General features: G+C 44.0%; 1 protein-coding gene across 2 annotated transcripts in view; it reads right to left on the bottom strand.

Annotated features, from left to right (window-relative positions):
* NELL2 (neural EGFL like 2) overlaps window positions 1-12,764 on the bottom strand; it is a 280,535-nt gene extending 267,771 nt beyond the window's left edge. Inside the window, exons 1-3 of one of the 2 annotated variants that reach the window (XM_081129767.1) lie at window positions 12,562-12,764; window positions 11,797-11,882; window positions 11,210-11,338 (exon numbers count right to left, since the gene is read on the bottom strand). In XM_081129767.1, the coding sequence (XP_080985893.1) occupies window positions 11,210-11,338; window positions 11,797-11,851 (184 nt within the window). In that variant the 5' untranslated portion in view covers window positions 11,852-11,882; window positions 12,562-12,764. Of the gene's footprint in view, window positions 1-11,209; window positions 11,339-11,796; window positions 11,883-12,254; window positions 12,315-12,561 lie in introns of those variants that run through there. The other variant, XM_081129768.1, reaches the window with a different exon arrangement.
* Window positions 12,765-13,266: the final 502 nt, after the last annotated feature.

Raw genomic sequence — 13,266 nt, 5'->3', positions numbered from 1 at the left:
GGCTCACAAGCCAGGCGGCAAGACACGGGTATCCTGTGACAGGTGTTTATGGAGTCCCTGCTGCCTGCTGGACGCTTGGGTTGCGTATCAGGGAGTAAAACGTTCAAACACTCCCTGCCCTTATGCAGCTTACTTTCCAGCAGGGGAGACAGATAATAAACAATTCAAATAATAAATAAGTGAATTTCTATGACAAATATAAACTTATCAATAAGCATGTTAAATGATAAATATTATAGACACTAACAGATCAGAATAAGGAATACCAAAAATACTTGCGCGGGAGAAGACTAGCTGAAATTTTACGCAGTGTCAGAGTAGGCTTCATTAAAAAAAAAAAACGATATTTGAGTAAACATTTAAAGGAAGTAACGAGAAAAACATACCGCTGTCTGGGGGAGGAGCATTCCAGGGAGAGCAGACAGTCAGGGCAAAAGCCATGAGGCAGGAAAGCACCTGGTCTGTTTGAGGAGCAGCGAAGATGCCAGTGGAGTTAAAGCAAAGTGAGCAAGGGACAGAGGACAGATTAGGCCAGAAAAAGAATGGAGCGACGGTGGAACTGTTCACAAAGGCATAATACGCACTTTTATTTTGAGTGAAATAGGGAACCACTGAACGTTCAGGACAAAGCAGTAAGTGGATATGTATTATATTTTAAAAGGACGCTGGCAACTATGTTAAAAATAGACTGCATGGAAGCAAGAGTACAAGCAGGAAGACCCCTCAGCAGGCTACTATGGAATCCAGATGAAGGGTTACTTTTTTGGATTGGACCAGAGAAGCAGCAGTAAGAAGAAGAAAAGTGGTCAGAGTTTTTACATAAAAAAATAGCTATGGTACAGTGAGGTGGTTGTTTTAATAGAGGATGTTAAGAGAGCACAGAGAAAACAACAATAATTCCACCAAGGGAAAGATTTATAGTCAAAGTGACATCTTAGCTGACTCCTGAATGACATGGAAAAGTTCATCAGGAAAAAGAACCAGAAAGAACAGCCCAGAGGAGATCAGGGAGCTGGTGGTCGCCAAGAGAAACACAGAGCATGAGAACCAACAGTCTCAGAAGGGGGACAAGACAGTAAGTTACTTAAAAAACAGAGTCCCAGGTGCCACTTGAATAAAAATTAACAGAGAGACATTGGACTACAGAAATAAACAGTAATTCCAGCAAGACATTCAAGAGAAGGAGCCAAAGAAGTAGCAGGAAACGTAGCGAAAGTGAGTCCAATTCACAAAGTGTCCATAGGACCACCCCAACAGTTCTGTCAACATGACACTGGCCCTCAACCACCATGAAAGGTTCCCTGAACTCTACCCTCCACCACCAGTTCCCGCCAACAGACTGAGCCAGTGCCTCGCCAAGGGCTCCAAGATCACCCAGACCGGAAAAACAACTGTGCTGTTTGTTCCTCAAATTTTCTAACATTCCTCCCCATAACATACATTCAAAACCTAAGATAAAGCACTTGAAAAGTAGTGTTGGGTGACTACAGAGGAGCTACACTCCAAATTTTCTTCTGTCGGTTTTCTCTGTGCTCCTCCCCGCTTCTGAGACAGTGAAACAACAGGACAGATTACACTCCTGCCTCTCCAACTTGGCCATTCGTTGCCATTCTTCTCCACCCAAATCCGCATATCCTCTCCGTCCCAACAAAACCAAGCAGCAAAAATCGAACAGAAGATGCTTCAGGGCCAGTTTCTCCCCCACTCCGGTTTACCTTCACCTGTGCTCCCTTTGTCACACCAAGGTTACCTTACCTTAACTCATCCACAAAATCCAGCATTTCTACCTGGGAGCCCTTAAAAAAAAAAATCCAAGTGAGCATGACCTGCTGCTAAGCTAATTCCAAAATTAAAATATTTAGAGTGTTTTAAATATTTAGTAAACGCTAGGCAGTTTAATTCATGTATTCTACACATTAAGCCTAAGAAGCAGTGCTGTTATTATCTCAGCTGAAGCGGAGATCAGTAACAAGATCAAGTTCACACAGCCAGTGAGCAAAAGAGGCAAGCTCTGAATCCAAGACGTCTCATTCTGCAGCCCAAGCTCCTAACTACTGTTGCATATCAATATGAGCTTAGAACAACCTCCATCATCTTTTCCCTTTGTCTACACCTGTAGAGAGTGGCCTTCATAGCAATGGTTTACCGTCTTCATTCTAAATCTTCCTTTTGCAGGGAGAGACACAAGGTTGCCAGGCTTCCCCAGGCCTTCCCCAGCATGAAGACTGTTAGCAGAGGTGCCACCAAGAGCAACTCAAAGCACATTTGGCTAAGTGCCCGGACCCCGGCAGCTGGCTCAGTGAGAAAGGGAAGAGTCGTGCTCCACATTTCTTTCCCCATCAGCTCTCTCCCTAATTCTTTCTAATTACCGTGGTCAATATTTGAATTTCAGTGAATACGAGTTTATACAGTGAAGTGAAAGTCACCATTAAAATATATCCACAAGCAAAATGTTTGCTTATAAATGAGTTTCTACATAGACGGGCATCTATCTCTTCAATGTCAATTTTAAACTGAAACCCAGCAAAGATGAACATTTTCATGAAGCCAATAAAATCGTTGTAAGAGAAGTGCGCAAGTGAAGCACAGAGACACTAACTTATGATGATCTGACACAGGTGCATAAATTTTAAACATGAAAAACTAAAAATCTAACAAGCATTATAAATAACTCAAAACAAAATGATTTCACATCGAAGGGTTAAGAAGAGAGTTCTCAGATATGTTTGCAGAAACAAACAAAACAAACAAAAACACCCAGCATTTGATTTTACCCCATTTCCTCTTGTAATTAGCTCATAGTTAGATGATTACCTACATTTTGTCATATATAGACTAGGACATGTAATTTTCATAGTTTCTAGTTTCACTCTTCAAGATAAAATCCCAAATTTTGGTTTCTGTTTTACCCCTGCAATAATTTATGGACACCTCTTCCCTCCTCCATGACACTGTGTGTCCCACCCTCATATACAGAAGCAGCGCAACAAATACATGCTAAATTGAAGTAAAGTCAATGGGAAATATCACACCCTAATGCCTTAATGCCTAATACCTAAGTCAGTTAGCAGGTATTGAATCATGGACAAATGATTAGAATGGGGAAGAGAACAGGTGTTTGCAAGAATGGGTTCTGGGACCAGCATACGGAGAATGAGCTGAGGGGGTGGGGGAGATAAAGCCAAAGAAGGCAGAGGCCCTTCATTTCATGTTATCCAGGGTGCACTTCAGTCATGACATTCAAAGTTATCTACTTGCCAGAGCCTGTCAAGATTGCCCCAGCTCCTCCCAAATCGAGCCTAGTTGGCATCCTACAGAGATCCCAGGCACTTTTTTAAAATTTTTATTTATTGATGAGAGAGAAAGAGAAACATTGATTTGTTGTTCCATTTATTTATGCATTCACTGGTTGCTTCTTGTATGTGCCCTGACCAGGGATCAAACCCACAATGTTGGCATACTGGGATGACACTCCAACCAATCGAGTGAGCTACCTGGCCAGGGCCCTGGCACTTTAAACAGGAGACTTCTAGCTATGCTTGCCCTTGTCCGTAATTATGACTCCCACACTCACCAGGTGCCCGCCCAGCACCATCCTAAGTGCTATCCATTCTACTTCCAAAATATTCATGCTTTCTAATTCTTCCCCTTCTACCTCTGCATTAACCTTTTGGGGGAATGTTATATTTTTGAAATAGGAATATAATTTAAAAGCCCAGCACTTGATTATACTCTGCTTGTTCTCAGCACACGCTCATAGTTAAATGATGACGAGGACCCCTTAAAGACTTGGAATTTAGTATAAAGATTCTGACTTTACATGTAAGAAACTTTTGTAAGCCCCAAATGACTAAGATAACTTTAACTGTCTAGTTCAAGTTTCTAACCACCCTACAAATACACTCTCATGAAGAGTTGAGGGAAGAGTCAAAAAAAAGTTTAATTCAGTTACAAACAAATGGGACATTAATGGTTAACATATGTTAGTTGCCTATTTCCTATAAAACAAATCACCACAAACTTCATAGTTAAATCAACATAAATGTATTATCTCACAATACTAGAGGTCAGAAGTCCAAAATGAATGTCATTGGGCTAAAATCTAGGTGACTGCAGGCCTGTGTCCCTCCTGGAAGTTCCAGGAGAAAATCCATTTCCTTGCTTTTATAGCTTCTAGGGGCTGCCTACATTCCTTGGTTCATGACCACCTTCCAATTTCAAAGCCAGCAATGACCAATTGAGTCTTTCTCACATTGTATCACACTGACACTGACTCCTCTACCTCCCTCTTCCATATTTAAAGGACCTTATAATTACATTGGTCCCACCCAGATAATCCAGGGTCATCTCCACATTTTAAAGTTAGCTGATTAACAACCTTAATTTCTTCTGCAACTTTCATCCCCTCTTGTCATGTAACATAACATACTTACAGGTTCTGAGGATTCAGTATGTGGACAGTTGGAGGATCATTATTCAGCCTACCAGTCTGTCCCTTTACCCCCAAAGATTCACGTCCACCCCACATGCAAAATAATTCACTTTATCTAAATCCCCAGAAGTCTCAACCCATTTGCTATCAACTCAAAGTTAAAATCTGGTCTAAATTCATATCAATTCAGAAGTCAAAATTTCATGATCTAAATTAAGTATAAATAAGGCTTTGGGTATAATTCCTTCTGAGGCACAATTTCTCTCCATCTGTAAATCCATGAAACTCAAGAAACAAGTTATCTGCTCCCAAAATAGAATGGTGCAATAGACACAGGATAAGTTATAGATACTGCCATTCAAAAAGGGAGAAAATGGAAGTCAAAAAAAATTAGACACCAGACCCATGCAATTTTGAAGTCCAGTCAGGAAAACTACATTTGGCTTCAAGGTCTGTGAATAATCTGTGATTCTTGGCTCCAACTGCTGGGCTCTTAGCTCTGCCTTCTGGACTCTCAGTTCTGCCCTCTGAGTCAATGTTATTTTTCAGTAGAAAAAGCACATGTTTGCAGTTGAGTACTTCAATCAGCCTGTTTCTTGCTTGTAGACTTTTTGAGATCTAATAACCTTTTATTACATGCTCTCACTTCCCCTGTCAGGAAGAGCCAGGAGAGTTTTTGCTGATATAATATTCTAAAGAACCATGCTGGTCTCCAATGTGTGTCATGGAGATTTACTCCATCAGAAAAGAGGTTGTCTGTCAGAATGGCTAACATCAATAAATCAACAAACAACAACTTCTGGTGAGGTTGTGGAGAAAATGGAACCCCCGTGCACTGTTGGTGGGAACGCAGACTGCAACAGACACTGTGGAAGGCCGTATGGAGCTACCTCAGAAAATTAAAAATGGAGCTGCTTATTACGCAGCAAGTCCATTTCTGGGAGTTTATCAGAAGAAATCCAAAACCCCAATCAAAAAGAATAGGTGCACCCGTATGTTCACTGCAGTGTTATCTACAATAGCCAAGATCTGGAAGCAGTTCAAGTGCCCATCAGTAGATGACTGGATAAAAAAGTTTATTGTACATTTACTTAGTGGAATACTACTTGGCCATAAAAAAGAAGGAAATCTTACCCTTTGCGACAGCATGGATGGATCTGGAGAGCATTATGCTAAGTGAGAGCCAGTCAGAGAAAGACAAGTACCATATGATTTCACTCAAATGTGGAATCTAATGAACAAAATGAACTAACAAGCAAAGTAGAGACAGAGGTGGGGGCAGGCAGAGGGGTTGAGCAAAAAGAGAAAAAACTCATGGATACGGACAACAAGTGTGGTGATGACTGCCGGGAAACACGGGATGTGGAGGAGGCAGCAAAGGGGATAAATGGTGATGGAAGGAGACTTGACTTTGGGTGGTGAACACATAATACAGTGTACAGGAGATGTGTTGTAGAATCGTGCATCTGAAACCTGTATAGTTTTGTTGACCAGCGCCACCCCAATAAATTCACTAAAAAGAAAACAATTTTTTTTTAAATAAAAGAAAACGGGCTCCTCTATAGATAATTCCTGGATAAATCCATCTCTATTACTGGCTTCTGCTGAGATGTTTGAGGTAATCTATGAGCCACATGTTCAATTTCTTAAAAGAGCCCTCTATGTGACTAAATAGTTTGACCTATTTCTGAGGTACTAGCAAAAGGATTTCCAGCTACACCATTAGTTTTCTCTAAAGAGCAGATTGACCTGACAGTGAGTCTCCTAATTTTAGCATCTTTTCAATCTGGATAGTCTGAAAATTTCTCAAATATCAATTCTGGTTCCTTTTTCCTTAACATTTCTTCACCCAATCTCTCTCTCCTCTCACATTTTACTATGAGCAGCAAAAAAAAAAAAAAAAAAAAGCCAGGCTGTACCTTCAAAACTTGGCCTATGTGTCAGCTCAGCTAAATATCTAAATTCATTGTTTACAAGTTTGCTTTCCACATAACTGCAAGACACAATTCAACTAGGTTTTCTACTACTATATAACAAGGATTTCCTTTCTTGCAGTTTCCAATAACCTGTTCCTGATGTCTACCTGAGCCCTCACTGGCAGTGCCTTTAATATTCCTATTTTTACCAACTGTTTGTTCATGGTAACTTAGGTATTCTCTAAGGTGACTTCATTTTTTCTCTACCATACTCTTCATTTTCTTCTGAGTCTTCACTAGTAGAAGCACCACTATCTGTATTTCTACTAACAGTCTATTCCAGAAAATCTATGCTGCTTCTACCATGCTCTTCAAAATTCTTCCAGCCTATGCCCATTGCCCAAACCCAAAGTCACTTCCACACTTTTAGGCATTTCTTACAGCGGCCCCCCACTTCCATGTATCGAAATCTGCACTGGTTTCCTATTACTGCTCTAACAAATCACCACACACTTAGTGGCTTGAATCAATAGAAATTTATCTCACAGCTCTGGAGATCAGAAGTCCAAAGCAGATTTCACTGGGCTAAAATCAAGGTGTCAGCAGTGCTGTGTTCCTTCTGGAAACTCTAAAGGAAGATCCATCTTCTTGCCTTTTCTAGCTTCTCAAGACGGCCCCTGGTCCTTGGCCCACGGCCCACTCTTACCTTCCAAGCCAGCAACGGCAGGTGCAGGCACTCACTGCACCGCCCTCACTGACTCTTCCACCGCCCTCCTCCAGGTTTCGAGGATCTTCGTGATTCCACGGGGCCGACCCAATCGACCCTGGAGAGTTTCCTTATCCTGAGGCCAGCTGATCAGCAGCCTTAATCCTACGTCAACCTTAATTCCCCCTTGCCGTGTACCATGACGTATTCCCGGTTCCCAGGATTAGGATGTGGACATCTTTGAGGGGCCGTTATTCTGCCCACCACGACATGTCTCTGGATGATGATAAATTTTTAATTCTTCTATATTACTATGACCTATCATGTAACCTGGTCCCTGATTCCTTCATTTGCTGCATTTCATACCACAGCCCTTATGATGCCACTACTCCGGACTTCTTGCTTTTCCTCGAGTGCGCCAGGCTCATTCCAGAATCCCTGCTCCTGCCATTCCCTTGCCTGTTACTCCTGCTCTCTGCATCTCCACACACCCCCTTCTCCAGACTACTCCTGTTTACCCTTCAGCCATCAGCTTCCATGGCTCTTCTTCAAAGACAGCTTCCTGGATCCTGTGACTACCTATATGGGAATAGAGTCCCATTTTACCCTTTGTTTTTCTTTATGTCACTTGTCTTGATGGTGATTTAATTATCTGTGTGGCTGTTTGTTTAATGACTACTTTAAGGCACTATGAAAGCAAAGTTCTCACCTCTTCATTTGCTATGTGCCTAACACCCCGCAGAAGAGTAATTGTATAACAAAATTTATTTGAATGAATGAACGTGTCTCCTTTAATCCTCATAAAAATATTAATTTTATAATTGAGGATGAAAGCTGAGAGAAATTAAGTAACTTCACCATAGTAAAACAGCTAATGAGATTCCAATTGGGTCAATCTGGTCTCTAAGCCCATCTCTTAGTTACTGAGTTATTCTGCTCTCCTGGGGACAGTGACCATTGTCCCTAAGTCCACATAGGCTCACTGACCATCATACTGAAGACAAATATTCATTGCCACCTCACTTTCCTTAATGCAGTTACCTCTGTCAATGACCTGCCACCAAATGCCCAATTTCAGTTGTTTCCATATAATGGTGTAGACTTGTGACCATATTTTTCCTTTGAATGTATATATAATAAAATATAATCATTAAATAATAGTAGATTCATATTGCACAACAGTTTACAAAAATTATTTATAGTTTCAAAAAGTACAAAATTGCAAGCACCTTAAAAATCACTGAAGAGAAGAATGAGGCAGGTAAAAGGAGAAGCAATAGCGAACGAGCAAAAATCACTGGGAAACTGTATAGTGAGATTATTTTAAAGCTAAGAGACAAAAGAAAATGGTTATACTACTGCAGGAAAAATTTAATGATTCAAAATCTGTTTCACCTATTTAAAACATATATGATAACTCAAAGTAACTCATCTGATAGGCTTATTTGAAATCTGAGGACATATCACAGGTTTTGAAATTTGTTACTATTCTTGCTATGACATTTTACACACTATACGAAAATATCTGCAGCACCCACAATTCACTATAAATTGAATCCATAAAATCTTCAGAATCTGAAAGCTTTTGTCTCTCTAAAACCCACAGAATCCCAGGGTAGCAGTGGGAGGGAGCCAGAACTGACTTCTTTAAAATTGTTTCCACATTCTAATAACAGAAAAAAGACCTTTCCAAAGTAGCCATGCTGCAAGGTCTACCTGTTGTCCATTTCAGAATCTAAATCTCAGAATAAAAGAAATCATTAAAACACAATCAATACATCAGGAATGCATGCCTCCTGAGAGCATGGCAGGCAGCAAATACGTGCTGATTGATTGGCTCTATGAAATAAAGTTCATAATTTGGCAGGAAATGAAGATTTACCTCTTCCAATCTCATATATTGCATTTGTTAGGCATTTACTCTAAATCAGAGATTTTCAAACAGTGTGCTCCAGCATGCTGGTGTGCCACAAAAAATTTTAAAAATGCAATACCTGACTATTTAGTCAGGGACGCTGACCTCTTTTCCCTTAGATTGTCAAATAAAACAAATGACAACAGCCAACACAACAATAGCCATCTGGTATAAATGAATCAAAATTATACCTATTTTTTTGTCAGACTGGCAAAAAATATATTTTTTGGTGTGCTGCCGAATTTTAGTAACTAGTTTACGTGCACCATGAGATAAAAAAGTCTGAAAACTGCTGCTCTAAATATTGGGCTTGGTACCAACAAGGAAACAAAAATAGCCAATTCATCAATGTGCACTGATGTGTAGTTACTATGGACAGTTCAAACAATATATATTTCATGAGATTTATGTATTTGCAATATAACGTGTAACTTGAAGAACTGGTAATTTAAATAAAAATGAATACTAAACATTCCTTTAAAAAAATTTAATCTTGAAAAGATATTGATCTCTTGAGACTATTAGAAACTGTCCAATTACCTAGCATCAGAACATAAAAGGCACAGTCCTGAAGGCTTCTATTTGTGACAGCTCAGACACTCTTCAGAAGAAGCTATGAAAAACACTAACATAATTTAAAGGACCTTTCAAAAATGTAAGGGCACGTGTACACCATTTGTTTCTCAGGAGCTTTAGCTTCTGTAAAGCTCTCCAGTTACCCAAATAGGAAATCCTGAAATAACTTTCTACCCAGTTCACAGGGACTGAAAATCAGAGGCATGAAAAAGGAAAGAGAAAGAAAAAGAAGCTTAACCTTAATGACACTTCTATTTTACTCTGAATTTTTCTTTATTGGATTTGGTCATTATTTTTAAAGGATTCAATACATGCTCCCCCCTCCACCCCCCCCAAAAAAAACTTCAAGTAATAAAAGTAAGTAAAATAAAATAAAATTTTATGATAAATATTTGTAACAAAAACATTTAGTGGGCTCACCATAATGAAAACACAACAAAAATTGCATTTTAATTTTTTATACTAGTAAACTTGTTTTAAATAAATGCAACACATGTCAATTTCCTCCTTCCACTGTAAGCTTTGGTGTTACTGTCCATGGTGACACTTACTGGCTGTATCAGGCAATGACACCACTACAGAAACACTCCGGTTTTATTTTATGCCTGTTTCTTGGTGGCAGATTTGCTGGAGTGGTTTTACTTTGCATAGCCAACTCTTTACTAATTATGAGTTACACTTCTTTGGAAGCCACGGCACCAAAATCACAAAGGGAAAATCTGGGTAGTGCGGGGAGAAGACATCTGTCAGTCCATCGGATATGTTAAACCCAACTCCGCTTCTCCCTTTCTCTTTCGCCTTCATGGCCCCCTCATGGTACGTGAAACTAATCTTTCTGTATGTGGGTAACTACCTTTTAGAAACTCTCATTACAGCATCTTTCCACAAACCCAGCGATCTTCAAAAGCGTTAGTAAATCATAGTTGGAGGCTCAATGCATTGAAATTTGCTTCTGACTACGCGACACGTTTAAATATAATTTAAATGTGGCTTCTTGTGCCAATGCCTCCTGACTTCAAAAATGTTTTAAAATCCTAAGTACACAATTAACGGTGACACAGGCATACTTCTGAATTAACACTTACTTGAAATATTTTCAAAATAATAGTTAAGAATATTATTCTCTGTCTCTTGCCATTGATGGAGAAAGAAGAATCATGATCTCCCAACAAGGAACCTTGTCTCAAATATACTGTTTGTGATGCACACTAGATAAAGCTATTGGGAGGTATTCATTTTTCCACAAAACTACCCACATAAAGAAATTCCTCCCAACCGGGCACCATCCTACCTGAAACTTTCAGAGCAGTGTCTGAACGACGATGAAGCTATCCTATTTCCTACCTAAATCAATTTTACCCAAATCAGGCATTTGTGTTATAATTCATTGTTCCCCAGACTCTGGAATCTGCCATCTGCCATTGGAGTTTCTGTACAGTAATTAAGGCGCTATCCATTAGAACTGGCAAGAGCGCAAAGTAAAGGGGGGAAGGGCGGGGGGGGGGGACCAAGCCGTTTAAAAACAGAGGAAGGCGTGCGCATCTCACAGGGACCCTGCGCCTCTCGGCTCGCCCGTCACCCGCGAGGCCACGCAGAGGAGGGGGAGGCGGGCTCCTCCGGGACCCTCGGGGCGGAGCGGGCGCGGGGCAGCAAGCTCCTCATACCTTGGAAGAGAAAGGCTTTCGTCCCATTATGCAGCCCTGGGACCTGGCGCACTCCGGTCGTGGACTCCCCAAGTTCTAACTCTGTTAGGACGTCAATCTGTAGGGAGGGGTCCACACCGAGCCCCCAGACTGGTGGGAGCAGGAGTGGGGGGGGTGGGGAGAAAGAAAGAAAAAAGCTCCATTAAAATGCAAGGCTCTTCCTCCAGGGCAGCAAAGAACCCAGCACTGGGAACTGAGGAGAGAGGCGACTCCCTCGCCCGCCGCGAGGAGAGCTCACCTGAGACCCACCGCCAGGCTTTAAATAGCCGAGCGCCCGGTTCCGTGTCCCTGACCTACTTTAAACCCCCCTGGGTGCAAAGTTCCCCTAAGGCCCTCAGGCCCGGGACTAGGGGTGCGACCTGCCCCGCCGTCTCCAAGGCAAGCGCAGAAAAAAATCCAAACCCAAGCCCGCCCCTGTGCCCAGCTTCCCACTCCAGACCTACTTCGGGTGGAGAAGAAGCCAGGTGGCTGTCCCCGGGCGAGCGGGGCGCCCCGAGGCCGGGCCATGCCCCCCCCCCAACCCCCGCCCCAGCTCCGGGGCCACTCACCTGCTCCGAGACCCAGGATCAAACAAAATGTTCTCAGTAAGACCCGAGACTCCATGGTGCGGCTCTGCTCAGTCCATCGTCTTCCTCTTTAAAAATAAAAATAAAAATTGAAGCGGCTCTTGGAATCAAGCGGGAAAATAGCGTTCGTCTCTGCTGCCGCCGCCTCGGATTTACCGGTGGGTAGGACTGGTACGATTTGGTTGCCTAAGGAGAAAAAGGGAGGACGCCCCTGGCACGTGAAGAACTTGGCCCGGCCGAGGCGCACACCAAGCCCACACGCGGGGCTGGGGGCGCGGGGAGGGTCAGGCCCGCCCGAAGGCTGCTCCGCGGGGGGATTAGCTCCGGAGCCCGAATGAAAGCAGCAGAAGGCACGCGCGCCCCGAAGAAGGGAGGCGGCCCCGAGAAAGCCTGCGCTGGGGCGGCGCACCCGCACCCGCCCGCGCTCCCAGCGCCCAAACCTGTTGTAAAGGCAGAGACAATGGAGAGAGCGCAGCGCGGAGGGCGCGGGGAGAGACGGCTCCTGGGGGCGGGCGGGGCGGGCGGGAGGCGGGGAGAGGCGGGGAGGGAGGGACCGCCGAGGGCGAGGCGGCGCCGCGTCCCCTCCCGCGGGGCTCCGGGTCCCCAGGACCCCGGGGCAGCCCCGAGCGGCTGCAGCCTTCACCCGCCTCCGCCCCTCTCGCGCTGACCCGGGCAACGCCGACCTCCTTTCGGAATCGAAATCTCTAAATTCAAGGTGCTAAGTTGACGGCTGGTCTTTGCTCTCACCCGCTCGGTGTCGGGCGCGTCTTGGAAGAGAGAGAGGACCACCCAGCCGCAGAAGGCGGCCGGGGAGACGGGCTCCCGCCCTTTCGGCAGAGGAGGGAAGCCCGCCAACGATCTTGCGGGGCTCCGGAGCAGCCCGAGGGCCGGGGAGGGGACCCCCGCTCAGGGGCGCGCGGAGGGGGCTGCCAAAGCGCGCTGGGCTCCCGGGCGGGGCGGGGCGGGGCGGGGCGGGGTGGGGACCCGCGGAGCCGGCGGCCGGCCGAGGCAGCCCGGAGCCCGAGCCGGAGCTTCCCTGCCCGGGCGGGGCGCTGCAGAGCTTCCCCGGCGGAGGAGCCGGAGAAGTCAGCCAGGAGCTGCTGGACAGCTCCGGGACCGCGCCCCCGCCCCGCCGCGGACCGCGCGCTCCTTCCCAGGACCGCGCCCGCGGGGGGCCAGGGCCAGGGCCCGCGGGCCTGCTCGCGCGGAGAAGAAATTAAACGGATGATATAGATGATAGATAGACGATGATAGATAGATGATAGATGATAGATGATGGTAGATAGATAGATGATAGATAGATGATAGATAGATAGATAGATAGATAGATAGATAGATAGATAGATAGATGATAGATAGATAGATGATAGATAGATAGATAGATAGATAGATAGATAGATAGATAGATAGATAGATAGATAGATAGATAGATAGATAGATAGATAGATAGAT

Source organism: Miniopterus schreibersii (genome assembly GCF_964146895.1).
Source record: "Miniopterus schreibersii genome assembly, chromosome: 2".
In the NCBI taxonomy this organism is placed as follows: domain Eukaryota; kingdom Metazoa; phylum Chordata; class Mammalia; order Chiroptera; family Miniopteridae; genus Miniopterus; species Miniopterus schreibersii.
Note: the sequence above shows the minus strand (reverse complement) of the source record. Positions and strands in the feature narration are given on the sequence as shown.